Source organism: Silurus meridionalis, chromosome 20 (genome assembly GCF_014805685.1).
Source record: "Silurus meridionalis isolate SWU-2019-XX chromosome 20, ASM1480568v1, whole genome shotgun sequence".
NCBI lineage: Eukaryota > Metazoa > Chordata > Actinopteri > Siluriformes > Siluridae > Silurus > Silurus meridionalis.
In genome coordinates this window covers 6,130,789-6,144,458 of record NC_060903.1, presented here as the reverse complement: position 1 = coordinate 6,144,458, position 13,670 = coordinate 6,130,789, and the positions used below count along the sequence as shown (strand labels likewise).

Here is a 13,670-nt window from a genome sequence, read left to right as displayed (position 1 = left end):
TTTTTTATTTTTTATTATAAAAGAAGAGTAAGATGGTGGAAACTGAAGGAGGAAGACTGTAGTGTGAGGTTCAGGGAAGAGGTCAGACAGGGGCTCGTGGTGGTGAAGAGGTGCTGGATGATTGGGCAACTACTGCAGCTAGGCAGTAGGAAGGTAGGAAGGTACTTCGTGTGACATCTGGAAATAGAAAGGAAGACAAAGAGACGTGGTGGTGGTGGAATGAGGAAGTGCAGGAGAGCATAAGGAGAAAGAGGTTGGCATAACAGAATTGGGAGAGAGGTGACCATCTGTGAGCAACAGTATGGTTTCATGCTGAGGAAGAGCAACACAGATGCATTATTTGCTTTGAAAATGTTGATGGAGAAGTATAGAGAAGTTCAGAAGGAGTTGCATTGGGTGTTTGTGGATTTAGAGAACGTGTATGACAGGGTGCCGAGATAGGAGTTGTGATATTGTATGAGGAAGTCAGGCATGTCAGAGAAGCATGTGAGGGTGTTGCAGGACATGTATGAGGACACTGTGACAGCAGTGAAGTGTGGATGTTGGACTGCATCAAGGATCGGCTCTGAGCCCTTTTCTGTTTGCAGTAGTGATGGACAGGTTGACGGACGAGGTCAGACAGGAGTCTCTGTATAGACTCTAGTATAAAGACGGATGATCTGCTTAAGGTAGCAGCCGAAAGAAGAAAAAGAATTGATTGAAACTGTATTTGAATCATTGGATTTATTTTTCTATTTAAATCTGACTGAAAGTGGGTGTGGCTTCAATCTGAAGAGTTTTGTTTGTATGTTCTGGTTAAAAAAAAACAGAAATAAAAAACACAGTTCCTTAACCTTAGTTGCATCACTTCTGTCTATAATTGATCTGGACCAGTTTTAAATGGATACGTACCAAGGATGAATGGATGAAAGTTGTCAATACATACATAGCACAGCACTAACAACTAGTATTGATTTCAGGCATGTGTAAGATTTTTTTAGTAGTGTACTGGTGCTGAATGTGATCAGAATGTGAAACTGGACCAACTTATAGCCCAAGGGGTGATGTTAATGAAGCTGTAGAAAAAACAAGATTCGAGATAATTGATAGTCACCACTGCTTCAACCAAACTCACATCTGGAAAACTTACAGCAAAATTTCAGTCTAAGACACATACTTACCCTATTACAATTATTAAGCGGTGAGAGAAATCTGCCCATAGTAAAGCCAGTATTTATGGTCTTTAAAAATTTTGGTGAGCCTGTCCTGATTTAATTTGCTTAATAAAAAGACAGCTATCAAACTGTTTTAACGTTTTTAAGGTTTTTTTAAGTGTTGGCTTAGTTTGGTCACCCAGTAAATATGTAGCATAGCACTTTTCAGAATTATTCCACAATAAATCTAATTTACATATAATAACACAAAAAAGTGGGAATTTCTTTGTTTTTATATCCTATTCTGGTCTCCATGTTCCTGCACATTTCAGCTTAAAACCTGGTTGCTTCTGCTAGGAGGTTTAGACTTGACTGTACATAGACTTTTCAACAAGGTTATCCTTAAAATATACTTTAAAATGACTGTAAAAATTGTTTAAGAAATGCAAAACCAGCAATGATCATCTCAGACTCTATAAACTCTATAATTTAAACTATACAAAGAATATACAGGAATGTTTGATAAGACTAACATACCTCTACAAAAATCTCTGAACTTGTTATTATTTTGAAAAGAATGACTGAAGAAACCACTTCATGCTACCTGATCTCATGGACCAGAACAGGATGATTATGGCTAAATGTATGACAATTTTTGTTCTATCACTAGCTCTCTTAGCAGAGTGTCTTCCAATACTAATTTTACATTTATAACAGTACAGACATTTTCACACTCCAACCATTTACACACATTTATTAATTATTCTTTCTTTCTTTCTTTCTTTCTTTCTTTCTTTCTTTCTTTCTTTCTTTCTTTCTTTCTTTCCTTTCTTTCATGCCTACATAATACAATAGAGAAATACAGTAAACCTCGGACGGGACACAGTGGCAGTGTGTTGAGACAAAGATTGAATCCTGGAGCTGTGAAGTGTCAATGTCACGGAATACACAGAAATTCCTTTACAGATTCTATTTCACATTCAATCTGCAGTCAAAGAACATCGCGTGCACTTTTCCAAACTTGTCAGTAGTCAGTTTTCTTCTGCGGCCTTTCTCTCTCTCTCTCTCTCTCTCTCTCTCTCTCTCTCTCTCTCTCTCTCTTTTCTCTCTGTCTCATCACACACACATAAGCATGAAATGAAGCTGTAGTATGGATATGAGGGATTAAATGAGTTATATTCACTCAACACGTGTTCAACCCAGTGCTTGGTGTGTGTCCTGCAAGAGAGGTTATTAATTTTTTTTTTCTGTCTAAACAATAAACAAATCATATGTGCTTAATTCTCTTATTCTGTATCCTGAACCACACATACTGCAGCGAAAGTATATTTTCATATATATATTTTCTTATTACTTTTGTCACATTTTTATAATCGGTATAGCCACAGAAGGTGATTGATGTGTGCAAATGTGTAAAAGTTTCTAGCATTAGTCTTCACCAGTGCAGGTGCGATGACATCATGTTCGTACTTAGATTTTCAAGGTAATGGTGGCAGATGAGGTAACCAGAGATGGAAAAAGTACACACATCCTTCACTCAAGTAGAAGTACAGATACTCATGTTTTAAAAGACACTGGTAAAAGTTGACTGCGCATTTTTACTCAAGTTAAAGACATGTACTTAAGTAACTATTACAACTATCTGTTTTAGTGTCACGCTGGTAACTGGATGATATTATAATCAGATTAATATATTAATACAAAAGAATTAATTCAATTACATTTTGTTACCTAATAAATGTATCCAGGCTGAACAACCACCATATAGAACACACCATAGAAAAGATGATGATCAGGTGATCAGGAATGTCTCTGTTCTCAGTCATGTTTACATCGCTAACTCCCTCTGTCTCATCCACGTTAACTCCATACTTCTTGTTGCCTTCTGCCACGCTCGTTGTTAGCTTAGCTAGCATAAGTCTGTGGTGTGGTGTGTGATAACCAGGAAATGATACACCAATGGAAGATTAAAAAAGCTGTGCAGTGACAAGAAATAGAATGAATAGAATAGAAAAGGCACACAATAAGAAGAGAAAATATTGATCATGATACCAAATAGATTAAAACTGAAGTAACGAGTCTGTTTTTAAAATGTAAGAAGTAAAAGGTACAGATATTTGTGTGAAAAAATTAATAAGTGAAAGTAAAAGTTGGCTGAAAAATAAATAGTAAAGTACTGATACCAGAAAAATCTACTTAAGTACAGCAACGAAGTATTTGTACTTTATTACTTATTAACCATTAAAAAAAAAGAGTTGTTTTCTAGACTGTGTGAAAAAAAATATTAAAAGGCTGTGTTTTTGCTGTGTTTTTGGACACTTCCATGGAACTTTGTTTCTCCTGACGCTTTGATATCACAACCCTGGATTTTGCACTTAGTCTGTTATTTTTGATTGAAGTCTTTACTTTGTTACTGAATTTATTTGTTCTTGTTTTAATTGGGCATGACCCTGTGTCTCAGACATTTAGTTTATTGCCAGAATGAACGTGGAAATAGATTTAAATGGACGTGGAAAATGGGCGTTCTCCCTCAAAATATGGCGAATGTTATAGAACATTTAAGCTGGTGATAAGATAAATGAGCAGTTGTATACGCTCTGTGGGATCCGTGTTTCTTTTTGTTTACTAGCTCTTGATGTGCATTTGTTCGTGTAACCATGAGCAGAGATGCCAGACTGATCCATTAACCCTGCACTGTGTAGCCATGGCAATGGCCCATATTCTATGCTCTATACCCACCTTAACTCGATGAAATGACTTTCAGAGCAAAGCAGAAATGACAGCAGTGGTGGTAGGATTTGTTATTTTATTACAGCAGACAGTGGTGATGGGAAGATTGGATCATTTCAGTGACTTTGCTTTTAAAAACTTGTTCATCAAAATCAAAATTTTGCAAATTAGTTTTAAAATTAAATAAATTGTTTTTTTATTTTCAATAAACAGATCCCAAAACACTTCCACAAACTTTGTGTTCCAATAATTACAATTTGACAATTCGGCTAAGGACAAATTATGATAAACAGAATGAGTAGCTCACCGCTCATATCTTCTGGTTAAGATTTGCATTGTGTAGCGTCTATGGGAGTCATGTGATAAAAGAACGAACAACTTAGACTAGCAGAGTCTAGAGGTGAACTACTCAATTCTGTTTCCTGTGTAATGCACTGCATAGCGTATATGGGAGTCACATGATAAAATAACTTTCTTTATACGTTTCTTTACTAGCATGCAGTATCACACTTTCACAAACAGTGATGCAAATGTAATGTACACATCATAATATTAATGATACAATACATATGATTGCTATCTTAGAATTTTTCTTCTAGTAGTTTAATAGTTTCTCTCTACATGGAAATAAAAACTTTCTTTCGGCTTCTCCCGTTAGGGGTTGGCACATGTTTTTACTCTGGATACTCTTCCTAACGCAACCCTCCACATTTACCCGGGCTTGGGACCGGCACTAAGAGTGGCTGGGGTTGGTTCCCTGACCGAGGATCGACCCCGGGCCGCAGCGTTGAGAGCGCCGCATCCTAACCACTAGACCACCAGGGGACCTTTCTCCACATGGAAATGCTTTCTTGAATTGAATCTTGGTGACAATGGCTGCTTATTTTGTTTGCCTCTTTGTGAGTGTGTAGTAATTGCTACTGTTGCTGCTAATGGGCATGCACTGTCCAGAAGTAGCCAAAATCTACACCCTACACCATACACTCCTTTAATATGTATTAAAGTTTCATTTACACATCATATGCTAGGATAAGTACTAGCTTTGTTGAATCAACTAGCAAAATACAATTATCAATGACCTCTGCTACCTTCTGCTAACCTTAATATTAAGCTGCACATATTAATTGAGAATTTTTAGATCAGAACCGACGAAACAGCAGACCATACGTACCATTGAATTGGTTTATGAAATGGACCAAATTGCTCATGTAAACATTTCATACAATATCTATAGGACATTTTATAATAGGCAAGAAAATATTGTGTGAGAGCGTGAGAGACATCCATTTCGAGATATCATGTAGGTAACATTTGAAACTTTTCAAAGTACCCAGACCCCATGAGCTGTAATAAACCTCCTGCTGTACCTATGCCTATTATTGTTGTTGTTTATATAGTTCTTTTACATAACCCAAATAGACAAAGAAATAGTAGAAAATAGAAAGGTTTATTCCTAATTGACAGTAGAGTTGACTGTAGTGATTTTACAACAATTTATCAGGAAATACAAATGAAAGGAACGGTGCCAGCATGCTTCATGCAGGGAAGATGTTCAGCTGACTTCAAAGCAATTTATGACGTAATTGGGGGCGCAAACAGATGCTGTCGTGACGGGCTTTGAATGTCTTATTTTGTCCAAGCCTGTGATTGTTCATTCCAAAAAATGTGCCCAAGCTGATTCATTCCAATTTGGATGACTTTGAGAAAGTGGCAGTGTTTTTGCTGTAGATGCAGGCATTGTTGTAAAATCATAATAGTGCTATCAGCAGTACAGGAACATGTAACAGCTGAAGAGTAGTAATGGAGTTTAGAAGCTTACAAAGGTTTCATGCAAACCAAGTGTTTACACAATAAATCATTTAAATGTAAATGTAAATGTACTGTACAGGCCAGAAATTAAAAATGCAAACATATTGAAAAAGTAATTTCAAGAAACAGTAATAATATCTTTCATCATGGAGCTTGTTCAATTAAATTACATTTTTATATTTTTTTGTATAGCGCATTTAACAATGGACGTTGTCACGAAGCAGCTTTACACTGGTACTGTAGTAAGAAAGAATCAATAAGATTGTTCTTTATATGTTTGTCCCTAATGAGCGAGCCAGTGGCAACTGTGGCACGAAAAACTCCCCGAGATAGTATAAGGAAGAACCCTTGAGAAAAACCAGACTCAAGAGAAAAAAATGAGAAGAGAGAGAAGGTTGAATGAGGTGGAGATGGTGAAGCAGGAAGTGGACTGGATTAGTAAGGAGGAAGTTAAAGCATCTATTAAGAGGATGACGAGTAGAACGTCGGTTGGACCAGATGACACAAGTAGAAGCATGATGGAGGTGTTTTTGATTGCAGTGGAGTTTTTAACAAGATTGATTAACAAGATTTTGAAAGGTGATAGGATGCCTGAGGAATGGAGAAGGAGTGTTCCGGTACCAGTTTTCGGCATTTTCTTGTCCTTTGATTTGATGGTAAGAGTGCACTAGTCAAAGCTTGTAAACCGCATCTGAAGCAAACTGCACAAGCTCAAATATTCCATGTGGATTTACTAGATGTTATTTCATTCCACAATAACTGACAGAAAATACATTTATTTGTTTGCAGATATACTGTACTTTCAATGCCAATTTCAAGACTGACTTTTCAAGAAAAGATGGATATCGTGATGAGAGTTTTACTGTATATACGAGGCGTAGCTGTGGCTGCAGTGAAAGAAGTCGTGTTGAATTGTGTTAATTGGGTTTCTTGCTTTAGTAATGACAATATATATATATATATATATATATATATATATATATATATATATATATATATATATATATATATATATATTTATATTTATACACAACATAGAAACAAGTCTGTCTGTCTCCGACCTTTTTTGAAGTTAACACGTGCAAATCCAAACCAGTATCGTCTTCTAAAGCATATCCTGTTATTCTAGGAGTGACAGTATCAGAGCGGTGACAGGAGACCCACAATAGCATGGCGATAAAGCCGATGTCTTGCCATCACGCTGATATTTTAAGGCGCTGAAGACTTCCTCATCTCAATCTGAATTATTATCCGTGGCCAGGCCATTTTGAAAGGTCAACGTCTGACGTGTCTGATAAGGTGCGCTAGGTAATTATTGTAGTCTTTTGAAAATGCTCGTTTATCTTTGAGCTCTGAGAGTCACGACAGCAGGGGTTTTTGAAATAAACACACAATTTATGAAGCATGCGGAAAAACACAGTGGCATTTCCATTTTTCTTTTCAAAATTTTAGCAAAAAATGTAAAAGAATATAATTATTACTATATATATATATATATATATATATATATATATATATATATATATATATATATATATATATATATATATTGATAATCTACAAATAATCCTGGTTTTGTGCCCAGAGAGTCTTGGCATGGGAATGGATTACATATCACACTCACATTCATTCATGCCTGTTTAATAAAACCAGCTGAAACCCACACAGACACAGGGGAATAGTTTAAATTCCGCACAAATAGAAAACCAAAGGATTTAACCAGGTACCCTTGAGAGCGATGCAGCAGGGAAGACCCCCACTGTGCCACCCTGTTTCCCTGCCAGTGTATTTATTGCTCAGTAATGTTGGTTTGTCAGCCAACTCTAACATGCACTTGCCTTTAAATCCATCTACTATAACTTAAGATTTGACAGTCAGACAAATGTATATATTGTGTACTCAGAACACTGACTGTCATTTTTAATGTCTAAAACAGAGAGGAGGAAATTCATATGTTGAACTGATGGTGTAAATATTACGGTTCTAATATCTAGACTCTTCGTGAAGCCTAAAGGTGTTCAGTAATGCACTTTCATCAATCTTATCAAACCATGCCCTTCAAAAAGCGCAGCCCAGCAGGGTAGCACACACGCTGGTAATGAGATAAAGAGCATCATTCTGAGGTAATAGGCTCACCAATCCTTGATCTAAAAAAAATTCCAGATAACTTTTGAGATCTCATTCATTCATTCATTCATTCATTCATTCATTCATTCATTCATTTACTCATTCATTCACTCGTCTTCATCTTCAGTGGTCTGGGATGGTGTAGATGGGGTAGATCCTGGGAAAACAGGGCACGAGATTGGAAAACAACCAGAATGAATGGAATGACAGCCTTTCATAGTACACCATGCATACACACTTTCACACACTCCTTCACACCTAGAGGCAATTCAGAGAAGCCAAATCTATCAAAGAGCATGTTTTGGAAGGTTGGAAAAACCCCCAGAGGAAAGCCACATGGACATGCGTAAACATCTGGATCGCCACACCAAGCACCTGAATAAGGAAGAACATCTAGTTTTCAATGAATTTGATTCTGTTTCAAATACACTAGCCTGTCTAATCTAAAGTTATTTGGGAATAAGTATCTGACAGGGCATGACCCAGATTTCGTACTCTCCCTCGGATACCGCTACACTTAGATCCAATTTTCTGCAACATGTTTATATAGACTTCAACTAAGAACTACTCCAAAGGTAAGCATGAACTCCAATCATCCCTTTCCACATTTAAACACATAAAAATTAGCCAAAGTCTTTTAGAACAGGTCAATTCTAAACTAGTGAAATTACAAAATATAGAAAATTCAGATGCAGTAGGTGTAGGTAAAAGATTACATTAAAAAAATGGCCATTTCTGATATTTCTATTTTTCGAATATTCTGATATGTCTAATAACTTTTACAAAGACATTATAATTATAAAAGATCTCTAAAGCTAGACAAAGCCACCAATTAGGATTCTGAAGTAATTTAGAAGCCATTGATGGTTTTATAGCATCCTTAATTACAAGAGTCATGCAATCAGAGTTTTTTTGGCAGAGTAATTATTCTCAGTTACCAGCTTGTTATTAATCGAAGTTAGCAAGTAATGCACGGGTTTGCAATGGTCACCATGTGCATAGTTGTGACAGACGTGTAATAATTACCTAAATATATTGTTTAATAAACAAAAAGGGATATGTTTTCATTGTAACCACTGTGTTAAACTGTAGTGTTCATCAAAATGAATCCAAATACTAAATCTCTGTATACGCTACTAATAATCTGCAAACTAAGGTTCCCCGACGGTTCTTTACAGTTTATTGTAGTTCTACTTGGAAACATATCTAAAAGAAGACTCTCGGAGTTTGTCCCAGAAGGACAAACCAAAGCACATTTTAAGATTCTAGATGGAGGTTTTTTTTCTAAAAGTGTATTGATTACTGTAATTTGTATTTTTTGTATAGTGATGGATCATCAGTATGGTGGACATGAAGTATTTGTTCACCAGGAGAAAAGCTATAAATGAAAGACAAATGACAACCTGCAAGCCATTCTATATTCTTCTGACTGATCATCTCTTCCAGGATGCCTCCAAACCATCTACAGGTGAAAATTAGGGTTTCTGAATGGAGGTATGAGTTTGATTTGATGGAGATAAAAACTTTTATGGTGTAAATTTTTCCTTCTCAGTAAAAAAAGTCCTGTCCACCACTACCATTATCATCATGATCACCATCAACATTAAAAAAACACCAGATCTTTTTGAAAGTCGTTTATTCATCCAGTACAGTTTGCGAAGGTTTACTGAAACTGTTCTGTCATCTTGTTGAACTCCATCACCTTAGACACTTCATGTATTCCTTTAAATTACAAACCTGTCTCAATATTGTAAACATTAGACCTCAGATATTATTAAAATACTTATATTATGAGGACAATATACGGTACATTCATTAAAAAAATCAATAAAATGAATCTCGGTTTCTTGAAATGTATTCTTTATTATTATATAAGGGAAACTGTATGTTATACACAGAAAGTCTAATAGTTCCCAGATGAAACACTTTTTCTAACAGTACAGAGTCTTGCTGTCAAAATGTATGAGCATACCTGCTGTCTAACGTTTTCCCAGTGCCAGATTCTGCTTCACTTTTTCATCTTCTACTGCTGTGTTTCCTGCCTGTGGACTTGCAGGATTCATCCAGATTCTGTACTCCTACTCTGTTCTCTGCACATGTGGCTCACCTCCTGCTTCTAAACACATACCCCAAAACTGTTCGTGCCCAAGGCTTAAGATTTATTCCATAAAAGAAATGCTTCTATAATCCTAAAGACTTTTTCTGTGCTCATGCAATAATTCCTATTCACAATATACTCATAGTGTATGTTCTTAAGTAACTTTATTTATGTACCTTTATTATAAAGGTTCTTATGTACCTTTATTCTACAATAGTTGCATATTAATACTAATATTAACACTAATACTAATATTAATGCTAATACTCACACTAATACTAATACTAATACAAGTCATTAATACCTAGTAATCATTTGTAATCCAACAGATCAAATTCAAATTCAAATTTTATTTGTCATATACACATTCATACAGAGTACGACATGTAGTAAAATGCTTTTTTACGACTTTCCAAACATGTAAACATGAAAAAGTAGAAATATAAGGATAAAACTAAAATAAAATAAATGAAATAAAGTATAAATTATAAGTATATTAAACGAATAAGTATAACTAAAAGGTATGAAAATAAGGTTAAGAATAATATAATATATATACACACACACTGTTGCACAATATGAATTGCACAGAAAGAGATGGATATGTGAATGACAGATATTGACAGAAGTAAATCTGATAATCTGATTAAAGAAATCCAGTGTGATTTGTGATTTGATTTGATTATTTTGTAAAAAAAAAAAAAAAAGGGTTTTGCTGAATTAAAAATTATATTCAAATATAATACAAATGACCTAAATTAGCAAAAGAAATAGTATCATTACAAGTTTTACACTAGAATAATCTGTTCTATTTTCCTTTTGTCATTCTATCAATATTTGATTGTCTCCGATATGCTGAATGTACAGAAATACAGTACGTAGGGGCCAGTACCTGTTCATGGTTGTGCATGTTAACGACGTAATGAAAGGCACGTCTTCACACGCAGCTGTCATTATGCTGTCGCATTAGCGATGCCTTTTCATTTCAGCTCTTTCATTCAAACACACTCGAGCACTGAATTCACTCCATGAGCGTGAGACAAAACACAAGGTAATCGCTGTGCACATGCTTTAAAATATCATTTTATTTCTGTTAGTTATTTACGGTCCGACTTTCCAATACGCATGCATAATTAACTGCAAAATCATAAATGCAGATAGCATTAAGGTTCATTAAACTGACATGATTTCAGTAATTATTAATCATCACAAAGTAACAAAGTAAATGCAGTTTGCAGTGATGTTTAAAATAAGTCTGAAAAATGTGTATTACAAAATAATCATTTAATCAAATGTAAAAAAATGTATTTGCTATGTTCATTTAAAATAAAGTGTTAAAAGGGGACCTTAATGTTTACTGAACATCCTCACCACAGCATCACAACAGTAAGAAGGAGGAGAATGACATCATCATGACATTGAATGGACACAATAAATGGACATGACACTATTTTCCCCTGCAACAATTGCACATGCCATCACACAGATGTTAAATTTACCCTCCTGAAGTTATTTAATACCCAGTACAACACTGTGAAAGAGAGCACTTCTGGGGATCAGCAAACATACTGCAGGTGCTCAAAGACCTTTTGGACGAAAGTTTATTTCCTTTATGAAAAACAAACCACTGAATATAATTTCATACACACACTACTGTATATCTATATTAAATGACTGAGTTCAAACACAATATTATGTATATAATTTAGATCATAAGTGTGCATTTGTTTCATAATTGTTGTTATATTTAATCACATGCAAGTAGGTTTATATAAATATTTGTATTATAATTATATGACTCCATCCTGAATAAAAAATTGTTATATAATTATACAAGCCTGAGAATTCACACAATAAAAAAGGCTGGAGAAGCCAAGTGTTATTGCATGTATTGAGTTTTTCATAACTGTATAATTCAGTATGCTTTTCCTTGCTCCCTTCAGTAATTCTCGTAGGTTTTGTCAACATTGTCCTTTTCACGGTTTGATAATCAGTTATGATGCTTGAACTCAAAAAAGGACAACAGACATCTCTGGGTTTTCAGAGCTACTCTAACAAAGCTAAATTTACCAAGCTTGACACGTTTGCACAAAGACATACAAAACAGACAGAGTTCCTGAATCAAAAGACAGACCACCTGTTCAAAATGCCCAGGATTGCTACAAAGTCCTGCTGGTCATTTTAGAGTCTATAATTTACGAGTCCCAGAGAGCTCATACATACAGTTCCTGGACTGTCCCGAACCTCCTCTTGTTTAACCGGTATTAGTTCGTTCATAACTTGCTGAGTGCCAGTACAAAACTTGTATGATGATCTGAGAAAATCACATGTCCCATGCATATGTTCCATGGACTACATCACAGACCAGCATCTATCTGTACAACAGCCAAGCCTGGTGGTGCATCGGCGACCTTCTTATTCCTGCGCAGCATATTGGTCAGGTTGCGTAAAGATGGTGTAGCTCTCAGCAACAGTTTCTTGAGACTGGCACGATACTCCTGTCGGATGAGGCAGTAAAGCACTGGATTGAGGCAGCTGTTGGTGTGCGCGAGGCACACAGTAATGGGAAAAGCGTAGGCTTGGGCGTTGTAGAATGCCTTGCTAAATGGCACCAAGTCAAACTTGATTAGGACACCCCATAGTGTCAGAGCCTGGTTGGGCAGCCAGCAAAGGAAGAAGGACAGGACCACAATGGTGACAGATCTGGTGACTTTGGAACGCCGCTTGTGCCTCCCGCGTTCGCTGTCCGAGCCGGGGATCCCACTAACTCGCTTTTGCAGCACAAAGCGCAGCAGAAGCAGGTAGCAAACGCAGATAATAATCAGTGGAATGACAAAACCCAGGAGCACTTTTTGTGTCTGATAGAGACCCAGCAAAAGCTGTGGATCCCAGTTTCCCAGGTCAGAGAAGCGTACAAGGCAAAGTTCATCATCTGATACTTGCGCCGTTGTTGAGTAGACAGCATGAGGCAGCGTTGCCAGCAGTGACACTAGCCAGATGGCTACACTTGCCCATTTCACCTCAGCCGATGCCATCTTAGGGCTGTGCATGCGTAAGGATGAGGCCAGAGAACAGTAACGTGCAACACTCATTGCTGTCAGGAAGAAGACGCTGGCATACATATTCATGGTGGTGACCGAGCTGATGATCTTGCACATGACCTTGCCAAATGGCCAGCGAAAGTCCAAGGCAGTGTCCACAGCCCAAAATGGAAGTGTTAATACAAATTGAAGATCTGTTATAGCCAAGCTCATGACAAAACAGTTTATAGACGATCGCTTGAGCCGGTGCCGAGATTTGAGCAGATACAGTGCCAGCAAGTTCCCCACCAGCCCCAAAGCACATACCACCAGGTAGACAAGAGCGATGACCACACGCAGGGCCATGCTCGAGGTGTCGCCATACAGCTCAGGCATTGCTTCTTTGGACAACAGCTGAAGCCAGCAGCGAAGAGAGAGGTTGCGTTGGTTCCCGGTACTCCGGTTCCACAGGTCTTCACCTTCGTCTACTCCAAGTCCACATAGTCCCAAACCGGGCAATGCAGAAGTGCTGCTGCTGCTGTTGTGCTGCATGTCTGTAATGTCTTCACAAAGTTTTAAACTTGCACTGATAATGCCAGAGATGAGCAGGCTGAAGTTAGAAATTTACAATAAGATGTAGGAGATAATAAAAGCCAAAGGTTTCACTTCAGCCATTATTTATTTCTGATATCTGGTTCCTACAGCCTATTTTTAACTATGTAACGTAAAACAGAGAGCAATGAAAGAAAAACC

The 13,670-nt window shown here is 36.8% G+C and overlaps 1 protein-coding gene across 1 annotated transcript; it reads right to left on the bottom strand.

Moving 5' to 3' along the window:
• Window positions 1-11,466: 11,466 nt before the first annotated feature.
• rxfp3.2a (relaxin family peptide receptor 3.2a) lies at window positions 11,467-13,670 on the bottom strand. Its single transcript, XM_046876859.1, has one exon. It carries the CDS (start codon window positions 13,467-13,469, stop codon window positions 12,255-12,257), a length of 1,215 nt encoding a protein of 404 aa, XP_046732815.1. The 5' UTR covers window positions 13,470-13,670; the 3' UTR covers window positions 11,467-12,254.